The sequence below is a fragment of the Rhinolophus hipposideros genome (genome assembly GCF_964194185.1).
Source record: "Rhinolophus hipposideros genome assembly, chromosome: 1".
In the NCBI taxonomy this organism is placed as follows: Eukaryota; Metazoa; Chordata; class Mammalia; order Chiroptera; family Rhinolophidae; genus Rhinolophus; species Rhinolophus hipposideros.
Window position 1 is genome coordinate 49,418,671 of NC_138047.1, and position 26,815 is coordinate 49,445,485.

Below are 26,815 nucleotides of genomic sequence, written 5' to 3' on the forward strand. Positions count from 1 at the left end.
ATGAGTTCGCAAACTTAATTGTCAGACCTCGTATACTGAATAGATACTAAATACATATATGTTGTGTTCTTCTCATAACACGTTACTATTCCTCAATACTTACCATAAAACAAATAAAAGATTAAATTACGCACTTTTTCATGTAAAAGGTAAAATTTTTATAGAAGGATTGATATTATTTAAATAAATAAAAGTTACCTTTTTTTGGTTTTTAGAGAAATCTCTGTATTTGAAGACAGTGTATTTACTGAATTTTCAAAAGTGTAGGTCTCTACCTTTCGGGCAATAGATGAAATAGCATTTTGTGATACAGATGTTTTTGCATCCAAAAGAACAGAAGGTGAGCCAACAGATAAATAAAATTCCTCATCAGCTTCATTGTGATGATCTTTTATTAACAGTTTTTTACTTGATATTTTTCTTGAGTCAGGTGTATTTTTAGAACCAACATCAGTTGCCAAAATTTTCTGATGAACTTCAGGGGCCTGAACTAGAAGAAATTTTATAAAAATATTAAAATTTTAAAAATAATATGTGCTTTTAAAAAGCACCAAATGTGCTTTTTAAAATTCATCAACAATTGGGGCGGCTGGTTAGCTCAGCTGGTTAGAGCGCGGTGCTCATAACACCAAGGTTGCCGGTTTGATCCCCACATGGGCCACTGTGAGCTGTGCTCTCCACAATTAAACAATTTGGAGCTTATGAGTCCTGTTAAAACGCACTTAGTTAAAAGCAAACAAACAAAAAAATACCATCAACAATTTAATTAGAAATAGTTTTCAGAAAACTCACAGATCATTAAGTTTATAATCAAAGATCTATAATTAAAATACATAAGTACGTACTTTAAATGTTGTAATTTATGAAATTAATCAACTGAAATATGTATTTGGTCCAAGCTCTTAAGTTTTGAAATGACAGAAATCCTCAAACATAGAAAATTCACAATTTTATTGACAAAGTCAATTTATTCAAAATCTGAATAAATCTATGCACAGCTTAAATAATAAAGCCATCTTAGTGAAATTATGAGATTCAATCTTTAGGTTAAGAGTCAGTAAATAGGGCAGCTAGATTTATACATATACATACGCATACATAGATATAACAGATATAGATATATAGATATAGATTAACAGTATACAGATATAGACATATAACAGATATAAATATGTGTGTATATGTATGAAGAGTGTATATATATATATATATAGAGAGAGAGAGAGAGAGAGAGAGAATATATATATTCTCTTAACCCTCAACCTTTAAATATCAAAGAAAAAGTAAAATGGCTGGGTAGTATTCATACTGATTCATACTCTTAAGAAATAAATATTAAAAATTAAAAATACACCAGCATAGGGAATAGAGTCAATGGGATTGTAACAGCTATATTCGATATCAGAGAGGTAGTAGATTGGGGTAGGGGAGTTGTCACTTTGTGAGGGGCATAAATGTCTAGTACGTTGTTTTCTAAATCTGAAACTAATAGAATAAAATTAAAAATACAACCAAAAATGGCTTTTGATTCTGAAACAAGATGGCACAGACTAATTTTTTCTGCTTTTCATTCTAAATACATCAAATTCCCAGGTAGGTATCAATCAAACAACAATAATAGAACTCTGAAAGCTAGACGGAAGAAGGTATATTTGCTAGGAACATCAAGCCTCAAGCAACAATGTGGTGAATCCCCTGGGTTTTCTTTATAGCTCCCATATACCTCGACTAGGCTCTAAGGAACAGCCAATAGGTATAAGGGGAAAACCCTGCATCCTTTGGCCAAAGGACTTAGAGAAGAGAAACGCAACAGAAACCTAGTGGGAAACTCAAACTCACACTGCACAATGACGGCCACGGGCGCTCCATTCCGCAGCAGTGGCAGAGCAGCAAAGCCTTAGGCAGGGACAGGCTCTACTCCATAAGTACTGTAGGATGGCAGCAGCAGGGGAGCAAAACCCTGAGCAGACCCAGACCCACTTTAACAATCAGGGATGACAGGCCATGTGATACACAGGAAGCCTGTGACCTTCCTTGCCACTGCTTCACAAGCCAAGGTGACATTTTCATCCATTGGTAGTATTAACACACCAGGTCATCCCAAACCCTCCTTCCAACAAGGGCACCAATGGATAGTCTAATCTGAGGCAGGAAGAGCATACAAGAGGCCTGTATCCCCCTTATCCTGTCTTACACACAGCCATATAAGGAGATACATTCCCAGCAGCTTCTGACCCCAACCAGAATAAGGACGTCAGGATGCTCAGGAAAGCACCTTCCATCCAACTACACAGAGTTCTATTATTGTTGTTTGATGGATACCTACCTGGGAATTTGTTGTATTTAGAGTGAAAAGTAGGAAAAAATGAGTCTATGCCATCTTGTTTCAGAATCAAAAGCCACTTTTGGTTCTATTTTTAATTTTCTTTTATTAGTTTCAGGTGTAGCAAACAATGTAATAGACATTTACACCCCTCAGAAAGTGATAACACAGCACAAGCAAGAAAAGCTGGAATTCCAGCAGCATTAGAAAATGCAACATACCAAAATACCACTGCTAGGACTCTAAACACTTAACTGTCACTGGAAATAAAATCCATAAAAGTAGGCAAAAACCTACACATTGAACCAAAACAGCACAATTACATGCTACAACAAAAGATCTAAATACAATCAACAGTCTTCTAATATAAAAACAAAATGTTGAGGATACAATCAAAATAATTCATCATACCAAAAACCAGAAACACAACCTAAACAAGAAACTAGGATGAATAGACACAAATGGACAAAGATGACTCAGATTTTGTAATTATTTAACAAGAATTTTAAAGCAGCCAACATAGAAATGTTTTAACAATGAATTATAAATTCTCTTGAAACAAATGAAAAGACAGAAACTCCTAAAGATATGGGAGTTACAAAGAGCCAGTTTTTTAGATTTCAGCCATTCTTACAGATGTGTAGTAGTGTTTAATTGTTGTTTTAATTTAAAATTCCCTAATAAATCAAAACCACAATGAGATACTACTTCACACCCATTAGAATGGCTATCAAAAAAAAAAGCAGAAAATAACAAGCATTGGTAAGGATATACATTATAATACTTCTGCACTGCTGGTGGGAATGTAAAATGATACAGCCACTATGGAAAACAGTTTGATGGTTCCTCAAAAAATTAAAACACAATTACCATATGATCCAATAATATCTTTTTTGGGGTATAAATGCAAAAGAACTGATAGCAGAGACTGCAAGACATATTTATACAACCCTGTTCATAGCAGTATTACAATAGACAAATGATGGAAACCACACAAATGTCCACTAACGGATAAATGAATAAAACAAAATATTGTCTATATTAGTACATGCAATGAAATGTTATTCAGCCTTACAAAAGAAGGAAATTCTGATACATGCTACAACATGGATGAACCTTGAAGACATCATGCTAAGTGAAATAAGCCAATTGCAAAAGGACAAATACTGCATGATTCCAAGCCTATGAGGTCTTTAGTCAAATAGAGAGACAGAAAGTAGAAAGGTGGTTACCAGACTGGGTGGGTAGCGGGCAGGGTGATTGCTTAATAGGTACAGAAGTTTGGTTATGCAAGATTAAGAAGTTCTGTGGATGGATGGTGGCGATGGTTGCACCAATTCCTCAAAAACCAAACTATCAAAATTCTGCCAAGATGAGATAAATAACCTAAATAGTGCTATAACTATTAAAGAATTGAATTTGCAACTTAAAAGCTCTTGAAAAAGAAGTATCATGGATCAGATGATATCACTGGAAAATGTTATACCAAACATTCAAAGAAGAATTAAAACCAATTTTATACAATCCCTTCCAGAAATTAGTAGAGGGAATTTCCAAATCATTTTATAAAGTGAACAGCATTACCTTGATACCAAAACCATACAAATATGGCACAAAAAAAGAAAACCAAAGATCAGTACCTCTCATTAACTTATGTGCAAAAAATTCTCAACAAAGTTTTAGCAAATCATATCCAACAATGCATAAAAAATTAGCAATACACCATAATTGACATTTATAAACAAGCTACTCAACAGAATATTTTTCAAGTGTCCATGAAACATTCATAAAGGTAGGCAATATCCCAGGTCATAAAATAAATCTTCACAAATTTAAAAGAAATGAAATCACATAGTGTATACTACTAAGCCACAAAGGAATCAAGATTAGAAAATCAGTAACAGAAAGAAAACAGGAAAATCCCTAAGCACTAAGGTTAATGGACACCTAAATAATCAATGGGTTAAAAAGGAAGACTCTAAGTATATTTAAAAAATACATAGAGATAAATAAAAATGAAGAGAAAATACAACACATCAAAATCTGTGGGCTGTAGCCATAGCAATACTGAAAGAGAAATTTATACCACTAAATGAGTACACTTGGAAAGTGTATTCACTTAGCATACTGTTGCCAAGGTTCTTCCACATTATAACATGCATCACAACTTAATACCTTTTCATGGCTATACACATACACACATGTTGTTTATCCATTTATCTGATGATGGACACTTGTTTCCACCTTTTGGGTATTGTGAATAATGTTACTATGAACACTGGGGTACAAGTATCTCTTTGAGTCTCTGTTTTCAATTCTTTTGAGAATAAACCTAAGGGTAGAATTACTGGGTCACATAGTAATTCTAGATTTAATTTTTTGAGGAACTACCAAACTATTTTCCACAGTGTCTGCACCATCTTACATCACCACTAGCAATACACGAGGGTTCTAATTTATCCACATCCTCATCAACTGTTGTTTTCCTTTAAAAAACAACAAAAAAAAACAAAAACATTCTAATATGTATAAAACTTGTATCTCCTTTGATGTATCTTTTGATTTGCATTTCTCTAATGACCAGTAATGAACATCTTTTAATGCTTTCGTTGGCGATTAGAGTAATGTCTATTCAAGTCTTTTGCCCATTTTTGAGTTGGGTTGCTTATTTTTGTTGTTGAGTTGCAGGAATACTTTATATATTCTGGATATAAATCCTTTATTAGATATACTATTGGCAAATATTTTCTCCAGTCTGTGGCTTATCCTTTCACACTTTGGACAGTGTCCTTCAGACTACCATATTTGAAGTACATAATAAATATATAACACATGTTCTCATGAAGAATAACATAAAAATGTGAATTCTCACAAAATAACTACACAAATTAAAAGCAATTCTAGTTAGACTCCCAACCAAATTTTATTGGGAATTAGATAAAATTAAAACTTCACAGGGAAAAAAAGAAGGTCTGAGAATGGCAGAAGAATAATAATATTAGCACATATTAAAAATCTACAATTAGTAAAACAATATTGTGTTGACATTAAGAATAAATAGACCAAAATTCAAAAGTACATTGAACGAGATGTGAGATTTAATACATGATAAAAGTAGTACATTCAGAAGGGAATGAATTATTTAATTAATAAATGGACCTGGCATAACTGTCCATCTGGAAGAAAATAAAATTGTAAGATTATGTCACATAATACAGCAAAACACATTGCAGATAGATTAAAAATTTCAATTAAAAAAAGATGTTAAGATGAAAATCTACGACATTTTGTATACCATTCACACATTTGACAACTGAAATTTAAAAATTTACCTATCATAGAGTTAAAGATACTATAAACAAAATCTGTAATAATCAAGGGATCATTTGGAAAAACATCTGTCACACAAATTACAGATAAATAACTACAGAAATTCGATTCAAAGATAACTCATAAATAAGAAAACAACAAATGGGCAAAGGATATGAATAGACAACTCAGACAAAAGCAGACTCAAATAGCCAATAAACCTATAAAAAGGTGTTCAAACTCAGTAGTAATCATGGAAACAGATACTAAAGTAATAATGATATGATTTAGTACTGATCAAACTGGCAAAAAAGTAGAACAGTAAATAAACTATCAGATAAAAGGTATAATACTTTCTCACATTGTTGGTGTAAAAGAAAATCATAAAAGCCTCTTGTAAAAGTATGTGGCAAATACACACACACACACATATTTATATGTTTTCATTTAGGGGCGCTAATGAAGGCATGGAAGGATTCAAAGGTCTCCTCAGCATATGATGGGAATAATTGTTAGAAGCTTTCTCTTTTAAATCTTTGACTCTTACCTCAAACGAAGGACTTTCCTAATTTGGAAAATGCAAATAAAGAAAACAAAAAGCAGCAGCACACATAATTCACTCAATCGCTTCTCGGCCTTTTGGCTAAGATCAAGTGTGCATAATTCACTCAAGTAAATGGAACGAAAGGAGGAGAAAAATAACAGTGACTATATATATATACACAAATATTGAATGATTATGATGTAAACCTGAAATTAATTTAATGCTATATATCAATTATATCCTAATTTAAAAAAAAATGCTCAAGAAGCCCATGGAAAGTTCCATGAGGGAAAAAATTAAGGCTTCTTGTCAGCAACCAGCTCACATGAGCGAGTGATCTTGGAAATAGCTAGCCCCAGTCAAGCCTTCCCAAGACTACCACCCAGGCCAATATCTTGACCACCACCTGACAGATTTCAAAGCAGAACCATTTAACTAGGCTGTACAGAAATGCGTGAGATAAAAAATAATTATTGTTGTTCTAAAATAAAATAAAAATCTATCTGAAAACTACTAAAGCTATAGTCCCCATAATTCTTATTTAATGTCTCTTACTACATCCTACTTAGTAAGCAATGCTCCTACCACTAAAACAAAGAAACAAATAATCAAATGAAACTTATTACTCATGTTTAAAAAAGAAAACAAAAAACACTGACCACAGACTTGAAAGGGAATCATAAACAACTTTCACAATTCTGCCTGGGCTGACACTGCCCTTTTCACTCAAGGCAACATACCACCACCTATAGGCACCGCCTTCGGCATTTGTAACTTTTTAAATATATCTATCTAGGCAAATAACACCCATGGGCATGCCACCAACCTGATTCCTTCACAGCTTCACTTGGTTCTATAGTGAACTGCAGAGAGGCTCCTTCCTTTCTTGAAGAAACTGGAACTGACTCTGGATGGGATTTCTGGCACAGGGCCTAAAAGGAATAAAATATTAGATCTACTCTATTAAAATTATCAGTATTGATTAAATATATTTGCTATTAACTTGGGAAAAAAACAAGTTTTAAAAAACAATAAATCAACTGATGGAGCTGTACACTTTACTAACTACTTTAGAAAACTATTTGGCATTATCTAGTAAAGTTGAAATTTCAAATAACCTATCACAGAAACAATGCTGCTCTGGACAGCAAAAACCTATTCAGAGAGAGATTGGATAAATAAATTATGGGTATAGTCACATAACAAAATCACATATACAACAGTAAAATGAATAAACTATAACAACATGAAAAAATTTATTACATTAATCAAAAAAGCAAGTTGCAGAAGTACATAATAATCCCATTTACAAAAAGTTCAAAATAAATGTAAAAATATGTACCACTATACCTATATGCATATACACACACACACACACAATATAGTATTTAGAGATTCATTCTATGCAGGAAAGAACATAGCAGGCCTAATCATTTAAAAGGCCTGCTTACACTAACCCTTAGTTGGCACCTGGGACTCTGACTTTCAGAATGTTTCCTCCATTACCAACTGATAAGGTTGTACCTGCTATACCAGCCTGCCAAGACTGTTGTATAAACAATCTGATTTATGGTGAACACCTGCCTTTTTTGTTCAGGGAGCATAAAATTTTAGTGGGAAGAAGGTGCTTATATGTCACCTGCCTCCAATAAAAATGGCTAAGTCTCAAAAGGCTTCCCTAGTCAGAAAGACTATACTTTTTATTTCATTTAGTGCTGGAGGCAATGAGTACACTTTATGTGGCCCCTTGGGGGAGCACAGGAAGACTGACAAGGATTCCTCCCAACTCCGCCTGATGCTTCTTTTTCCCTCACTGATCTGACTGTATAGCCTGATTACGTGGCTATAATAAATCTCAGTCACGAGTACAACTATAAGCTGAATCTCCTGAGTCCTTACAGTAAGCACCCAACACGTGGATGGTATTTTAGGGATCTCTGTCACAAGTAGTGGAAAAAGTACTGACACAAATGTCAGCATATACCCACATGTAGTAAAAACTACAAAATAAAAGATGAGAATGATAAAACTGAAATTCAAGTAGTGGTTACCTTTGTGCAGAGAAGAGAAGCAGAAAAATGAGATCAAAATGGGGCATACAAGTATAATCAATAAAAGACTGATTTCCCAACATAGCAATACATTGCTTTGGTTTTCAGAAAACAACCAAACTTGTCAACCTGGATTAGGAACTTCAATAGTTGCCCAATTTCCTGAAAACCTAACTTATGTATTATTTTAGAAGTGAAGAATGTTTGTTATAATTTGACCATTCAAATTCCCAGATCTCTAATTTCAAACATAGGAAATGTCAAATCAAAATTTTCATAAATACCTTCAAATTTTATAGAAAAATCAATGGAAATATAAGATTCCTCTTTAAAAATAAGACTTACCGAACAACTAAAGTGTACCTAACTACATTGTGTATTGCTATTATTAATCTTAATATTAAACCTGTACCAGATTTCCTTTTTGCCTTACCTCTCTGCTTGGTGACCTAAGACAATTATCTTTTATTTTAGGTGTTGAATAAAGCACTGATTTTGTAGTACTTGTGCTAAAATCATTGGCAAGACCTAAAAAAAAAGTAAGAAATTTGTAAAAGGAAGTACAGAATAAAATCTTTTGGTTACAATTAAAAGCAGCCCTATAGAACATGTGAGGAAGTCTGCTGACTCTCTACACACAATTAGTTTAAAAGAAATACAGACATCAATTCAATATTCAAATGTTACTAGAATGTTAGAAATGTTCTAGAAATGTACTAGAAATGTTACAGAAACTAAAAAAGACAAACATGAGGCTGAAGAAATATGTGCTAGACCTTCTTTCACAAACTGTATAGAAGATACTTTTCCATGATTTGTCTTTATTTCTTTGATTGGCCTATTCTCTTAGTCAAATACGTTCTGATGCTAACCAATATACTTAGAAAATGTTTTGCCACTTCTTTAGAAAGGGGTACAAATCACCCAACATTATTTCAAGCTCTGCAGTGATCCCAAGAATTCTGTACGTTTATTTCTATTTTCTATGAAACACTTTCTCTTGCCTATGGTAATTACTTATGGATTTCTAGACTATGAGAATCCAGTATGAACTAAAGAGAATGACAAATTATTCTCATTTTTGCCAGTATAATCCTCAGTGTTTCAGAAGATACATGAAGGATTGCACATGTACTCAAAATTCCTGGGAAAATTTTTCACATGTATTTTAATGCTACAATATGATAAATTTACATTTTTATCCACCCAACCCTCAAAGTCCATTTGGAAATGAAGCTTACTTTTTTCTTCAAAACAGTCTTCTAAGATTACCAGTATGTCTTGGCCTTGCCCCATTTTAATGTCAGGTACCCTAATAAGAAGGAAAGAAGGAAAAATGTTAACATATTTCCCAAAGATATGTTATTTAGCTTACCATCTACTCTGAAAATTCCTTATCACATTATACAATGTCAATTTACCTAATGGGGAAAATATCACCTTTACTATCAGAGGACAAAATAAGTACTTGAGAGTTCAAGCATTCCCAGAAAACTATATGAAGTAGTATGTCCTTATCTACATTAATAATTATACTCCTTGATTGAACAGCCACGTCTAAGGCTATTTTAGGCTAATGCTGTATCTAAATAAGAATGTAAACTTTTTGAACAAATCCATTCATTTCTGAAATGCTTTTTTAATAACTACGTTCATAAGCCCTAACAACTCCAAGTAACAGTCTTCCCTACAAGTCCTCAAATGTACTTTGATTCACTATCATTAAACAGTAGCTTACAAATCAGTGTAACTTTGTAATTAAAAATTATATTGAGATAATTATAAACTCACATGCAGTTTTAAGAAATAATATAGAAGAGATCCTTTGTTCACTTTATCCAGTTTCTCCCAAAATGCAAAACATTTTGCAAAACTTTAGCATATTATCACAACCAGGATACTGATGTTGATACAATACACCAATCTTATTCAGATTCCTCCAGTTCTACATTACTCATTTGTGTGTTTATGTTTGTGCGTATGTACTTAGTTCTTTACAATTATCATATCTGTAGGTTTGGATATCACCACCAGTCAAGATACTGAACAGTTCCATCACCAGAAAGATCTTTCTACTGCCCTTTTATAACCACACCCACCTTTTCTTTTAGCCCCACCGAACAAGCTGCATCTTTCTAGTACCATTTAATCCATTCTACAAAATGCTTTCTTTCCCCATGGTGTCACCAGTCATTACTGAGACTGCCTCTTCCTGGTCCATCATTTGTCAGGTGACTTTCTTTTCTCACTGCCACTAAGTCACTGCATTGCTTGCATTAGTATTTGTCTGTTAGTATAATATACCTAAGATTACTATAATTAATTCGTGGGCATAGAAATCATTATTTTACTCAGAGGTAATAGTCTTTATTCATTTAAAAATTCCACTTTCTGAACATAGGAATAAAAATCATCTTAAATCATATGGAAGTATATAAATCACCCAGGACATCGGCAAAATCTTCTTCTGTAGCCACTTTTGAGGTGATCCTGAAAGAAAAGTATATCATCAATTTGGATTCTTTGTACAAAATATATTCAAATACAATTTATCTTCAAAGTAATTTCACCCCCAATATGAGTATGACAGAAAATGTAAGTTCTTCATTTATTCATCGAGCAAGTATTTTGTTAATTGTCTATTATAATACCTTAAAGACGAATTTTTCTCGATCAAATGAAAGAGAATTTGCCTCATATCTGTTCCCAAACCTCTCCTTGTACTAGTTCCTCACCCTGGGATTCATTCCATCTTCTTCTTCCTCTTCCTCTACATCCCCCCACACCTCTTCCATCACCAACATCCTAACTATCTGGGCTTCCAATAATTAAAGTTGGTTGACTGACGATATCTACTTATTTCCTTTCCCTGTAGGTAGATCCCTCTAAAATAGTGAAAGACTAAAATGGCCTAAAACAACAATAAAAAAAAGAATGGAAGAGAGGACTGCCTATACACAAAAAAATTTAACCTTTCCAAAGATGGAAAGCATTGATGAAACAGAATGAAAGCAGTAGTAGCCTAAAGTAAGCTCAGAGAATACTGTCCTGGACAAGGAGTGAGACCGATCTGCCCAGGGGAAAGCCATAACTATGTAGAACTACGAAACTCAAGACCTGAAGTCGGAAAAGAGTAAGAAAAGGAATAAAAACTATGCAATTAAAGAAAATCTATATAGAGGACAGTAGACCTCCACTTCGCTAATCCCAATAAACACGTAGCTCAAAAAGAGTAGTCTACTGTCTCTTTCTTAAATATCACCAGCATGTATGGATTACCAGACATCTAAAACAAAAGAGGAAAATCAAGGTACAAATTTTAAAAATGACAAAGTAAAAGGACCAAGAGGAAAGCAATATTAAGGATGGGAAAGCAGAAAATTTCAAAAACAAGAAAACTCTAATCAGTACCTTCAATAGAGATTTGAGATAATACTGGACTCAAAACTAAAGTGGCATACTATAAACACTAAACAGAGGAAGAAAAACTCTTAATAATTAAAAACATGATTGCCTAAAATAAAAACAATTATGAAAAAATTCTTTGGGCGGGAGAGGAGAGAAAAAAGACAAAGAGGAGATGGACAAATGGAGAAAGAATAAAACAAAGACGATCCAAAAATTAGGAGGTCCAACTTCTGACCAACTTCTAAACAGAACAAAGAAAAAGGAGATATACTCTAAGAAAATACACACTCGAATTTCCCAAATCAGTAGGACATGAACAGCCAGCATAATGAATTTAAGATTCATACCTCGGAAGTAACAGTGAAATTTCAGAAAAATTGAGCATGAAAAGATCCTAGAATGTTTGCGAATGAAAGAGAAAACCCCAATAAAAAGAGAAAGCCCCAATAAAAAGAGAAAACCCCAATAAACCCCAATAAAGAAGCAGTCCTAATCAATGGGAACCACAGGAAAAATAAAATACACAGACAAGCTATATTGGAGGTCAAGAGCATATCTAAGATACTTTGGGTACTATATTTTAGTTGTAAAATCTATAAAGTGAAACTAGTTACAAATTGGGTAGCAATAGGATGAAGTACATGCTTTTAAAAATGAAAATATTATCACCAATACCAAATATTTATTAAGCCTCACTGTCATCTGGCCCAATGGGATATAGATGACCCCACCCCATGAGGACACTCTTTACCCTGTTCATGCTCTGACATCCTGAGCTGGGACACTCTCCTGACTCCACTCATGCTCCTACACACTGCTCTGGGCCACTGCCATTTCCTATCCATATATTCTTCCCACAGCCTTGCTTAGTGCATTGTATGTCACACATTTAATATCTTTTTGACATGCCAAATAAATAAGACCAAAAACCTATGAGATAAAAATGTCTTTCTTTAAAGGGGAGAGAGTTTCACAGAGCCTGTTATCCTCAGGAAGTAACTAAGGAGCAAAGGATAAAATATATTTTACAGGAAACAAACTAAAGAACAAAGATATCTAACAAGTCTCCATTCATTATTTGATGAAAACTAACTCAAGAACTTTGGTCTCTGTCCAGCACTCAGCATTCTGAAACTGAAGTAAAGCTCTGAGAATGTTAGTTAACAACCTTCTAAGGCCTAATTTGAGGCCACTCTTCTCCTAATTTCACACAATAAATTAAAAGATCCATCAAATTTGCATATGTTTTTGAACAGTAAAATAACACCTGTGAAGTACTCTATTCCTCTTTTAAATAGAAAAAATTAAGGATTAGATAGTTTATTCGTTAGAATACTAATTGAGGACCTACTACAGGGTCAAGTGCAATTTAGAAAACATGTGATGGACAAGACATGGTCTCTTAATTCTAAATTAAAACTTACAATGCAAAAAATAAAAATTTAATTTTCAAAACAAATGCACACTCAAAACCCGCCAATTTCAACTCATTATTCAGTCAATTTCAATTTTAGTTTCTTCCATTCACTGTGAGATTATGTTTCTCAAAGAAAAAAGCATACAGATCAGCAGTTTCTAAACCCCAGCACTACTAACATGGACTGAATGACTGTTTTGAGGGCCCATTCTATGCATTTCGGGATGCTTAGCAACATCCCTGGACGCCACCCACTAGGTTCCCTTAGCAACCCTTCACCCACCCCCTTTCAAGACAACCTGAAATTTTTCCAGACATCATCAAATGTCTCCTAGGGAGTTAAAACCACTCCCAGTTAAGAACTACTAAAGTACAGGAATGACTAAGGATAATCTCTCCTCCCTCCCCTTGTCTTTTTAATGGGTTATGATGCAAAGTCAATTAGAACTAAGACTCAAAATACATCTAAGGTTATGACAGGTTATGACAGTTCATATTTGAAAAATGAACTGTGGTCAAGAGAATGAGCAGACAAGGCAGGCTGACATAAAATATTTGCAAAAGACACATCGGATTAGGGTTGTTATCCAAAATACACAAAGAACTCTTAAAACTCAACAATAAGGAAACCACCAATTAAAAAATAAATGGGCCAAAGACCTTAAATAGAAACCTCACCTAAGAAGGTATATAGATGGCAAACAATCATATGAAAAGATGCTCTACATCACGTCATCAGGGAAACGCAAATTAAAACATGATACCACTACACACCTCACTACACGCCTTTTAGAACGTGGTAATGTGTCAGTTCATCCATTGTAATACATGTTATCACTCTGGTGGAGATGGTGACCATGAAGGTGGCAATGCATGTGTGAGGGCCAGGGTTATACGGGAAATCTCTCTGTACCTTCCTGTCCATTTCGCTGAAATCTAAAACTGCTCTAAAAAAAAAAAATCAAGCTTTTTTTTCCGCCCCCCCAAGAACTGTGGGCATTTGGTAAATTTTATTCCTCCTCTTCCTCCAGTAGTCCTTTATTATGTACAATCTACACAATGGATGCGCGCACAGTAAAAAGTACACACTGTACAACCCTTGAATACATCTCTTTATGCATACAAATATAACGTCATATAAACGGGGCAGTACATCGATGCTGAAGACGTTCTTGACAAGGGAAATAAAGTAGAAGATACACGTTTAGGATGGGGATGACATGGGTTACGTATTACATCGTGACCATAAGCGATGTTTGCAACATGGAAGAGTGAACACAGAGTTTAAGTTCAGAAACACGTAAACAAAAAAATGAGTCCCCCTCCCCCGTCGTTTACAGCTTGCACCCTTTAATAGCGGCCCTTCCGAAAACTTCCTGCGTAACAGACGCTCCATAAATAAATCTGCTTCTCGAGACTGCGTGTCTGAGGCAAAGGCATCCTTTACGGCATTTCAACACTTTTATGGACAGAAAATTACTTGGAAGACTAGGGATTGGAGTTAGGCTACAAAGTAGAAATCACAAGCGTCTCTGAAGAGAAAGATGCCATCACGGCCGGAATTACGAGAAACCTTGAGAAAACAATACAAGTAAATAAACTCTGGCTATCGGCACACAATCAGTCCTGATCTCAAACAATTCGCGCGCGGCTTTCCCACTGAAATCCCCAAGAAGTCAGAGCACCTGCCCAAAGTTTCATTCTTCCCCGCCTCGGGCGCCAGGGCCTGGGGCGGCCGGACTCCCTCCCATTCGCCAGAAGGTGCCGGGACGCGCACTTACCAGACCTGACGCAGCCATGTTCCGGCCCGGCTCGCCTGCGCAGGGCGTCTGGGGTGGCAGCCCTCACAGGACGCGGCTTGAGGAAGCCGAGCGATGAGAGTCACGAGAGGGGCGCCAGTGAAGTGAGAGGCGGCAGGAGCTAAGAAACTTGGCACCCACAGGAGCGCACCAGCGATCCTCCTCATTTATTGGCTCGGACTTAGACAAACACCGGTGTCCGGCGTCCTCCACAGTTTGAAACAGCCTGCGCATGCGCAAAACAGACCGCGCCACCCAATAGGAAGAAAGCCGTTACTAGCGGGCGCCCTCCTTGTACCCTCCCACAGTTCCGCCCTTCGCAGCCCCGCCCCACGTTCTTCCCGTAGCCCCGCCCCGTCCTTCCGTAGCTGCTGCCTCTCTTCCGCCCGGAGCTTCACTTTCCCTCCTCCCCACGCGGAGGCTGGGCATAAAGCTGGGCTTTCACTTGGGAAGCACGGTCTTAGGAACGTTTTTTTCCCTTTGACTTTTCAACGATTCTGTTATAGAGTAAAAAGCAATTTTATTTTTTTATTGAATGTGTGGGTAATGTTTTCGTGATGCATGTATGACTTATGTACATGTATATCATTTAAGCGTGGTGTCCTGAAAGGAGTACTAGATCAGGAGTCTTGAAACCTGCTTAGGTGACTACCTATGTCCTTTAGGACAAATTGTGGCACTGTTCCGCTTATTTCCTTAATTATATACGTAATGGGAAAGCTAAATTAGATGCTCTGAACACGTCTTCCTACATTTTATGATTCTACCAAACTATCCTATTTCTATGATTTAATAAAAACTCGCATGAAAATTTTAATCAAAAAATACATTAATTATTGAATCATTAATTAAGAGTTGAGCTAAGGCCATTTTTTTGGTAGGGAAGAGGAATTACAAATTAACTCTGAAATCAGAGAAGCCCGCGTTCCACTATACTCCACTAATTCTACCATATTGAGCAAGTTAATTAAACTGTTTCTCAATTCCCTTGTCTGTAAATGGGAATTATGTTAAAAGTGTTGAGATGCTGGATTAATTTCTTTTAAGATCTAGGTGATAAGCCAGGAATATAGTAAGAATTCAATAAATAATGCAATTGGTGTTACCATGGTGATTTTTTTTTCATTTGGTCTTGCAGACATTTTGCCAATCAGTCTTCATTATATAATTTGGTGTTGTCACATTTAGAATAGATAATAAAAACTGTCATTTAGTGAGCGTGTACTATTTGCCAAGTTCTATTCTAAATGCTCTACATGCAGTAACTTACTTAATTCTTAGAACATTCCTATGAGAGAAGATGATTAATATTCCTATTTTATATATAACAACAGGGACAGGGTTTAAGTAACTTACCCAAGATCACACTACCATTAAATGACAGCACTGGGGATGCACCCTGGTATTCTGACTCCAGAACTGAGCATTTAATCATTATACTTTTTACCTCTCCGTGGGAAATTTTAGCAAGCTGTCATAGCTGTAGGTTTCCACATGTACAATGATATCCCTCTGCTTCCACTGGAAACAGTAATTCTCAGAGGTATTTTGAGAAACTTGAAATGTAATGACATGCTGGTGTAAAATGCAGGACGCAAAGGGTGTTGGGGATGACTGCTCTGTGCTCTAGAGAAAATGGAGCAACACCATTATGAAAACACAAAGTTATGGAGACTCCACAGTGCCCAAACTTTTCAGTTCCCTCTGCATCTGTCCTAGTATTTAATAGCCCCACCATGGTTTTGGCATCCCCAAATAGGGCAGCTTCTAGATAAATGAGTAATGTTTTTAAAATCCATATTTATCATTATAGACCCCTTCCCCCTCAAAATACATCAACTGCTATGACAAGTGACTAAATCTTTAAGTTTTCCATCACAACTATTTACCTAAGTAAGGTGTGTGTGTGTGTGTGTGTGTGTGTGTGTGTGTGTGTGTGTGTCTGTCTATGGAAGTATGTGTATATAGTAAGTATATGAGAAATAAAGTATCCAGAAATTTAACTTGAAAGGAAAGTAGAAACTTTTAGTTACTTATGATTTTGTGTAGTTTAAAATTGTAATTGTTAAAACTCCTTTAAATAATATTTTAGAACTTAAAAATTACACTCCAAAAATCAATTTGCTCTAGAAATTATAAGTTGCAATTATAATTTAAAATGTGCTAAAGTGAAATAAATTTATTTGTATAATTTTGAGTTGTATTTTTTAATATAAAATTTCAATTATTCTCTTTTTACTCTTCACTGCCTAATATTGCTGCATCTGCTAGGTACGCTCACTTTAAATAGGCTTTTTTGACAATATTATCCTCAGATAGAAAGGCTTTATTAGACTGTAAATGCCAAGTTAATAGTGTGCTTGCAATATGCCAACAGGTGGCAGCAATGTACACACACTCACACACAAAGTTTTACTTTGCAATGGGTGCTTGGTCTGCACTGAGTCCTTAATTCTAATACTATATAAACTGACCTTTACATTTCCCTAGTTACCTCTGATTTCCACTAAATAATTATGATATGGGTACAGATATGAAAAAAAAATCTGAGATGTTCTAAATTAAATTACAGTGGCTGGAGAGTGAAAGAGATAGAACTGTTAGTCTGGTAATGGCTGCAGGCCTGTTAACCAAAGACTTCTCACATTCCCCTTTTACCTGTTGGGATTTCAAAGTAATTTCTACATATTATTTTAGCCAGGCAACATCTAACTCCAGAGCCTCTGTTTTTTACTTACACAGGGCTATCTGAACTCTGCCCCCAGCCCACGCGCAATTCTTTTTTTTTTTAATTTATTTACTTATTAGTTTCAGGTGTACAAGACAAGGTAATACTTAGATGTTCATCATTTATATCCCTCACACTGTGAACCCCCCTCCCCCCATCCACTATCCCTCCGACCTCACACTGAACCATCACATTATATATATAAAATTATAGTTGGCATTCATTAATGTTTAGCTTCTGGTGTACAATGCCATGATCAGGTATCCACAGTATCCCTGAGGTGGTCTCCCAAATAGGACGCATGTCCATCGGATACCCAACAAAATCTTTACAACATTATTGAATACCTTCCCCAAATTAATTTTCAAAAAAACCCTGAGGCCATCTTGTGGTTACCAGCTGCTTCCAAATCCCTTCACCTTTCCCCTTATCCCCAACCACCCCCCCACCCATCTAACAACTCTCGGTTTTTTCTTTGTGTCCCCAAAACTGTTTCTGATTAGTTCATTCACATAGTCTTTTCTTTAGATTCCATATATAAGTGAGATCATATGGTACTTGTCTTTCTCTTTCTGACTTATTTCACTTAACATAATGTTCTCTAGACCCATCCATGTTGCTGCAAATGATAAGATTTCTTTCTTCTTTATGGCTGCGTAATACTCCATTGTATAAATGTACCACAGCTTCTTAATCCAGTCATCTACCGATGGGCATTTCGGTTGTTTCCATATCTTGGCTATTGTGTAAAGTGCTGCAATAAACATAGGAGTGCATACAGATTTTTGAATTGGAGTTTTGGATTTCTCCGGGTAGATGCCTAGGAGTGGAATTACTGGATCATAGGGTAGTTCCATTTTCAGATTCCTGAGATACCTCCATACTGTTTTCCATAGTGGCTGCGCTAATCTGCAATCCCACCAACAGTGCACTACACGCGCAATTCTTTATGTGGACTCTGCTATCCTAGAGCTGGCTCTATTTCACCTTCCCTCACCCCTTTGTCTACAGCTCATGTAAATTCTTTCAGAATACCTCTTTCTTCCCCCTTCCTCCTACTTGATGTATAAAAAATGATTGCAAAATCTGGGACTACAGACATGATGTCTTTTCTTCCTAGCCATACTGCTGGTGGTTTAGACTCCATGCCCCAGGGCCAATTTTTTTGGCTAGTATTTTTAGCTCAATCAAATCTTACTTAAAAAAACAAAACAAAACAAAACAACAAAAAAACATTTTAGTCGTGGAAGTTAAAGATTTTTAGTTTAACACTACTTACTGTCAAATTTATCGTCTCTTCACTTACAAGTTTCCATAGAGAAACAGAAGTCATAACAAAAACATTCACAATAGAGCTGACCCCTTAAAAATTCATCCCTATTCAACCCCACTCCCACAGCTTAACATGAGCTTCTGTCCTAGTCTATCGTCCCATTGGATCACTATCATTTTTGGGTCGATCTCACTCTGGTTGTCAGATATATAAAACAAAACAGAATACAGTGTTAAATTGATTGCAAATCAAAAATGAAAATCTTGCAAAAGATGAACGGCTTCATACGATTCACAGTGTTACTCAAAAAGTCCTCAAAGTAAATGGAAGGCCAAAGACAAATGCAGAGTGAGGCCAGTTATTTTGACAAGCTTGATGATATTCAAGAGAAGTTTGAAATGTCAAAGGTTAACATCATTAGCCAGCAGATAAATGCAAACCAAAACGACAATATGAACAAACTTTTCACTTAGAAAAAGGTTAGATCCAATGTTTAAAATGGACAAAAACATTGAATAGACATTTCATCAAAGAGATTCAAATGGCAAATAAGCATAGGAAATGATGCTCAACATTTGCATTTGGAAATGCAAACTAAACTAAAATGACACACCAATACACAATAGAATGGCTTTTTTTTTTTTTAACTGACTATACAAGGTGCCGGGAAGAAGGACCAGCAACTGGAAATCTCATACCTTGCTGGTAGGAATGCAAAATGGTAAAGTTAAACATACATTTGACATACAACCCCGCAATCCCACACTTTGGTATTTACTCCAAAGAAATAAAAACACGTATCTACACAAAGAATTGAATACAAATGTTTACAGTATCTTTATTCATAATGGACCTACACTGGCAATATGACCATTGACTGGTGAATGAATAAACAAATTGCAGTACATCCACACAGTGGAACACTCCTCAGTAATAAAAACAAACAACTGAGACATGCAACAACACAGATAAATCTCAAAAACATTATACTAAGTGAAAGAAGCCAGATATCAAATGCTATTATATATATATATTATATTATATATTATATTATATTATATTATATTATATTATATTAATTATATATACTGCTTCTCTTAACAAGAACACAACAAATACACTATTCTCAGAGTCTCCATTCTGTATCTCATAGTTTAATTCTAGTTAATGTAATTCTTACCTCGTAAAAAAGAGGTTGTCATTTAGAACACATTGAGATTTTCAAAAGCTTAATAAAATAGTTCTGCATTGCAATATTACCCTGGCAAAGACTTAAATTTTTTTTAATTTTTAAATTTAAAATTTAATTTTTAAATTTTTTTTAATTTTTAATTTTTTAGCAAACTAAAGCAACCTACAGAGTTTGATGAACTGGTTTTTCTTTAATTTTGCTTATTTTTTTAAAGGTAAGAAAGATATAATTAACTAGATGATTATTTCTCAAAATAATTATTTCTCAAATTTTTACATTAAGAGGCATTCTTTTCTCCCTTGTAACTCTTTGGGCATAAAGCCAGTGATTACTTTTCTCATATTACAACCACTGCTGACTCCCGGCATCTTACCTCCCTCCCTGCTTCTTCTCATTTCTCAGTTCTCTACCTCTTTTCCACTTACTCCCTGTGTTATACCAGCTACCAGATGCCAAGAAGGTGGATTAGGTCACTTATCAAATCGAGAGGTTTCCTGTGTTATTCAACTCATTTTTCTTATTACATTGCAACTGAAAAATAGTGTGGTTGCATCTCAAAAAAATTAAGTTGGACTTAGATTTTATTATGTTAGTTTGGGGTAATAGGAAGCAGATCTCAACTTAATATAAAGGCAAGGCAGTAATTCTGAATCTTCAGCTCCCAATTTCTATTTCAAACTGTTTTTATTTTGATAATGTACCCGAACACTCCTCTCTAGTTTACTGATAGTCAGTTTGCACTCACTCACTCTGCAGGCAATTTGGCTTCCCTTACCTACTGCTGTAGATCCAGGAGCTATAGGAATCCATATTGCTGGAGAAAACCATGTGGTCTCTTGATTAGGAAAGGAGGATCAGACTTTCTGGCTTGCTTTGATTTCTGAGAATAGGCTGATCTAACTGGAGAGAATGCTCAGGCCAAGCTATACTGAATCAAGAGTTTTTCTGAAATATTGAGGGTGAAATAGGAAATGGTGGCACTTCTCAGAACCCCTGCAAAACAAACCAGTCCCTTCCGATGTCCCCCCACCCCATCATTCCTTTCATAATGTTGAGCCAAATCCAGTCTCTGAAGGACAATTTCCCACATGTATTTTGCCCCCGTGTAGCTCTATAAATCTTACTAAACAACTATAGGAACCCCCACCTATGCATTTCAGTATCAGTGATCCACAGCTCAGAAAGCATAAAAGAACAAAATTAATGTTTGAAAATATATAGATTTCTCTGCCAGACATATTTCGCCACACATCCACTGGTAACCCACAAACTCAAAATAGTGAAAACTTCCATTCTCTCTTAACTGTGTTTTATACATAGTGGACTGTCAAAATAGGCATGGGATAAAGAGCTCCACTTTTCTAAAAATTTAAACAAAGCTTGATCTCAAAGTACAACAGAAATAGACCTAAAAACATTGTCCTGTGCAGTAATTTTTAGTGAAGTGGAGTTAATTCAACTCATGTCTCCTGGGGATAAAAATGGACAGCAATGAAAAAAAAAAGGTGGAACAAATGTGACCCTGATGTCTCCTCTAATGCCCATAATCTCCACATCAGTTCCTTTCATCCTCTGCTGATGTTAATCTTCTGTTTATTTTGCTACTGTAATTCTAAGTACACATAGGTAACCCAGAGATTGCTTTCTCAAAGTTGGTCTATGCCTGTTTTTTCTTACCTCATAAAAAGAAAAAAAAGTGTGTGTGTGTTTTTGTGTGTCCTATTGGTGGTTTAAAATCGAGTTGGGACTTCCTCTTTGAACATTTGCCTTTTCCTCTCACACAAGGGAGATCTCATTTTGTTTGAGACTGTATACAGTTGAAACCAAACCACACACCAACGAGAGGGTATGATGGCTAAGAAGCCCCCAAAACCAGCCCCTCGCAGGATCTTCCAAGAAAGGTTAAAGATTACTGCTCTGCCCTTATACTTCGAAGGTTTTTTATTAGTCAAGCGGTCAGAATACCAGGTAAGTCAAAGATGATAATGTTAAACTAGAAGCTTCTGTCTTCATATAACATTTATTTCATGGTGATGTGATATGACAGGGGCCTCCTTGTTTCTGTTGGGATTAAACCCTCTTCCTTTAGCTCAGAAATATTATTACAATTTCACACAATTTAAATACAATGTATGTCTTAAACATGTTATATATGTATGCATTGTATATAATAAAAAGTTTCTTATTGTCACTGATGTTAAAACATTCAATAAGCTAAATTTCCAAAGAGGTCATTAAAACATTACAGAAGATTTGGGCTTAGAAGATGAAATGTTTCCTGTCTTTTCTCTGCAATTTACCACTATGCTTTCATGATGACATACCTGTATATCTTTAAGATAAAATATTAAAATTGAAATTAAACCTTCTGCTTCTATTCTCAGTGGTTTGAAGTTTATAAATAATGGTCAAATTATTTTTTAAAGTGGTAAACATTTGTGAAAAATTATGAAAAATGATAAAATTGATACTGTTTAACATTATGTATAATAATATGTTCTAAAAACACTGTTTAAGATAGTGACTTTAAAATATAATACTTAGGATGATCTGTGGGTAGTCTGTACACTATGCAATATAAATACATTCACTCTAAGAAAAATCACAAAGCATTCCATATTTTTAAAACGTAAAAATGAAAATTTGTAATTAGTTAAAATGAGTGCTTTAAAATAGCAATTAATGATATTAATGAATTAATGAAAGCAATTAATGAATAATTAATGATAAATAATTAAAATGAATGGAAGAAATAAACATGAAAGAAAAAAATCAGTAACTTAGGTCAAATTTTATGAAATTTTAATATTAACTGAAACTAGAAAAAAATTAAGTGTTTTGATAAATGCCAGAAGACATGCTTAATAGTGATAATAAAAATATATTTTCTGAGGATTTATTAATATTAAGGAAAAAATGTGTATTTGAAACACCTATAATAGCACATATGTATTGCATACATAATCAGACAATTTAATATTTGAGAGTAAAGACATGGTAATTTGTATTCTGTAATGGGTGCTAAACATGTATTAATAATATTTATCAGTTACATTGGAATGTTTTTTGGGAGATCCTATATGCTCTATTTTCCCCCCTCCCTAACCCCAAATGCTTGAAAAGTTTTACCGGATGGTGTTGCTGCTCACAGCTTGTGATCTTATACAAGTTACTCAGTGTCCTTGGGACTCAATTTCCTCAACTATAAAATGGAGAAAATAGACTTGCTTCCCAAGGTATAATGTCTGGGATACAGTAGGTGCTCAATGTATTCATTCAAGCAACCTCCTATGCACCTCCTATGCACCAAGCAACACACTCAGTTCTGGAGAATATGAATAAAACACAAAGTTCCCTACCTTCAAGAGCAAGGAATGATGACTCCTGTACCTGATTGTTCCTGTATCTTTTCTTAGAAAGCATGCTTTGAAATGGAAAGAATAAACTATCAATATTTCTGATGAAACTAACTTGTGTTTCCACTGGCATTCATAGCAAAGCATCTTTTACTTGTACTCGTATGTCAGAGAAGAGAGCAAGAGAAGGACAATAATGTCTACTAATAGGGTGGTTTCAAGGATTAAAGGGATAATATATGAAAAACACCTGGCTTACACCAAATGTTAGATTCATTCTCTTCCCATTTCATTACTTATCATATTCTTAATTAACATACTAAAATCAGTTTTTGAGTTCACAAGTAAGATGGCTCAAAGGAGAGCCACAGTAATAAAGTGCGTGGAAATAGAAGCTATGAGATAAAGCTATGGAAAACAGTGGGATTTCTAGGCAAGTGGCTGAAAAGTGCCAGGGAACCCTTGAAAGGAAGGTGACCCAAGGATATATAGAAGGTCATCTTTGGAGCTAATGGGCTGCAGAAAGTTGGGAGGCTCTGAAAAATGTTTAGTGAAGTGTCTACTGAAGGAATTCAGAGTATTTAAACTAGGGGATATATAATTCAGGAGTAATCTGGTCTATAAAGAGATTACGTGTTAAGAGGTGTTTCTTAGCTGTTTTTGTGACAGGGCACATGTCGCGACCCGCGCCACAAGGGTTGTAGTGAGCGAGGAGGGTGGAAGGCAGCGCAGGGTTAAGAATAGACAGTAGCCATGAATAGAGTGTAAGAGAGGCCAAGGGGCTGCAGCCTCAAGGACTGGGCCCCAAATCGGCCTACGCATTAGCTTTTATTAGTTAAGTAGGAAAGTAAAGGAGATAAAGCTTGTCAATCTCAAATTCTGTGAATCCTACACATCATAATAGGAAACTGATTCAAGCCAATCACCCTTGCCTGCAGGCAGCAGAACCCTAAGTCTCAGGTGTACTTCCCCAAGCGAACAAAACCTTTATGCATATAAATAGATGGAGAGCACATCATTGAATCACTTCCCCTGCAGATTGTGGGAAGGAATGCAGCCACACAGGCAGAGGCTTTCCTTAGCCAGGGGAAGGTGGGGGGCTGTGCCCACCTCTATCGATCCTATGTATTCTCCTGCTGGTCCCCACTGGACTGTACCTGGCTTGAGTTGTTCCCCCACACCCCCGTGGGGAATCTTACTCGTCATTGGCTGACCAGCCATCTTTCTGGGGCCAAACAGGGAGGCATAAGGTGTAAGCACAAAGGTGAAGCAAAGTCCCTGAAAGGATCCGTCTCACAGACTCTCCTTTCTTTAGGGGCAGGTACAAGGAGACAGACGGGGAGGCTGCTGCGTGGCAACAGACACATCTAAGAATTTAAGGGACTTTGCCCCCAGGAAAATGTGCCAACATACATTATTTAAAATGCAATTCCAGAAGTTTGGTGGATCCCTAACTCATTAAAAGTACATAATCTTCACAGAAACGATAATGTGGGAAAATTTACTTAAACCACAGCACTAGAATTTTGGATTAACCAGAAAGATTTATTTGATAATACGAGCTATTAAATGTCACAATAAAATACCAAAGGCAACACAGTTCTTATAAATGAGGGGAAATCTCATTTTTCTAGAACTGTTTGAAAATAGAGAGTTTGGGCAACATCTCAATCTCTGATGCTCTAAAAATCAAAAACTATGTGTGTAATATGTCTTCTTATTAGCCTAGACATACAAATGTAGTCATCATCATAGTATCAAAATAACATTTCTCTCATTAGTCCTCTAATTGCTACTAATTCATATAGAAAAAGCTCAGGGCTATCTCAGTTGTGCTCTCAAACATAGTCCTCTATGCTAGTAATCTCCAATTTTTAAAAATAACACACTCCTTTCAAGAAAACATTTTTGAGCACAGATCTCTAATATAAAAGTATTAACTTATTTATAAATTATACACGTGTACTTCTGTACTAATACTCCAAGCAAATTATTAGATATGTGCAAAAAAAAAGAATTAAGAAAAATGAAATAAATGCAATATAATTAGATATTCTAAAAGTTTCTTTCCCTGTAGAATTATCTTGCATATCTCTGAGGTTTATGTGCTCCACTTTAAAGACCACTATACAACAAACAGCTTCTCTTAGCAAAGGTGCTTTATTTGCAAAAAAAACAAAAAAAAAGAATGGGAGCTTTTCATTGGGGACAGGGGAAGGAGAGGAACTTAACTGGATTTGACGTTGTAACCCATTTTCACTAGTTACATCAATGAAAAAGAGCATTACGGCGATAAGAGATACGGATATTAGTCCAACGATGGAACTTGGGCAATTCCTTTAAAATTTTTAATCTGTTTCCTCTTTTGTAATATGGATAATTACTCCCTTGCATAATTAATGGCTTGCTGTGATGATCAAATGGACTATATAATAATGGGTCTATTTTCTTTAGGTATTGACATATGGCAGATATCATGCTAGGCTCTTAATGTCTTGTCATTCTGATCCTTATGGTAACTCTTCTAGCTAGAAATTATTTTATCCCCTTCACAGATGAGTGAGTTGTGGCTCACAGAGGTTATGGTCAAGGTTTCCCATCCATTAAGGAGCCTACCTTGGATTTTATTGCAAAGCATTTGACATCATGCTACCTTTCAAACTAAAGTTCTAATTTCATTTGATTGTGGGCTTACAAAGGTTGGGGATGTCTAATGACTAGATCTTTTAATCACATTGAGCTCAACAGTAAACTCAGTAGACTTTCAAAACATTTGTTTAATTGAATAAAAATGAGATAGTGACCTTAAACTCTAAACTTAAGGTCATCTCGTGATTATGAAGCTGGCAATAAATTTGAAAGTCCCATTTCAGTCCCTTTTCTTACTTCAGTGATTCAGCACAAATGATTGCTAAAAATAAGAAACTTTGTGCTAAATGTATTTAATTCAAATATGTATTTCATTTAAAATATTTAAATAATTCTATAGACACAAATATACACCTAGATGTTGATTATTGAGAGTGATATTTATAGATGTCTCAGATTATACTGATGTTCATGAGAGCTCATCAGAAACTAAATCAACATTATGACCCTGCATACCCACTCTAAGTTTCATCTGTTCTTAGGTTTGTGGCTGTAGTTGGAGTTCACAGGGCTTACAGCTATTTGTAATCTTTTTCCCCCAGGCTACCTTTCCTTTCAATTCAGTGCCTTTGTTCTTGTTTCTTCTCCCATTTAATAAATCCCCCTTAATTCTTTCCATGAATCTTTATGTTTGTTTAGCAAAACTCCCATTTTCCCCTGGTTAACTCTATTAATGCATATCATTCTGTCTGACTGAACACCTCTGTAAGTTTTCTTAGGAGCACAAATGGATGTCGGCATGCACATGCAGAAGGAAATCAATGAA

At 35.4% G+C, this 26,815-nt stretch overlaps 2 protein-coding genes across 3 annotated transcripts in view; one reads left to right on the top strand and one right to left on the bottom strand.

The window, feature by feature from the left end:
- CENPC (centromere protein C) overlaps positions 1-15,087 on the bottom strand; it is a 60,003-nt gene extending 44,916 nt beyond the window's left edge. For both annotated transcript variants that reach the window (XR_013994015.1, XM_081059834.1), the window contains exons 1-6: positions 14,834-15,087; positions 10,671-10,717; positions 9,469-9,539; positions 8,661-8,755; positions 7,003-7,108; positions 199-490 (exon numbers count right to left, since the gene is read on the bottom strand). Coding sequence is in view for 1 of the 2 variants with exons in the window: in XM_081059834.1 (XP_080915960.1) it covers positions 199-490; positions 7,003-7,108; positions 8,661-8,755; positions 9,469-9,539; positions 10,671-10,717; positions 14,834-14,851 (629 nt within the window). In the remaining variant the exon portion in view is untranslated. The remainder of the gene's footprint in view (positions 1-198; positions 491-7,002; positions 7,109-8,660; positions 8,756-9,468; positions 9,540-10,670; positions 10,718-14,833) is intronic.
- A 6,714-nt stretch (positions 15,088-21,801) lies between these two features.
- Positions 21,802-26,815, top strand: part of STAP1 (signal transducing adaptor family member 1) — a 31,582-nt gene continuing 26,568 nt past the window's right edge. Inside the window, exon 1 of the mRNA XM_081059872.1 lies at positions 21,802-22,012. Coding sequence (XP_080915998.1) covers positions 21,893-22,012 — 120 coding nt within the window. The 5' untranslated portion in view covers positions 21,802-21,892. The remainder of the gene's footprint in view (positions 22,013-26,815) is intronic.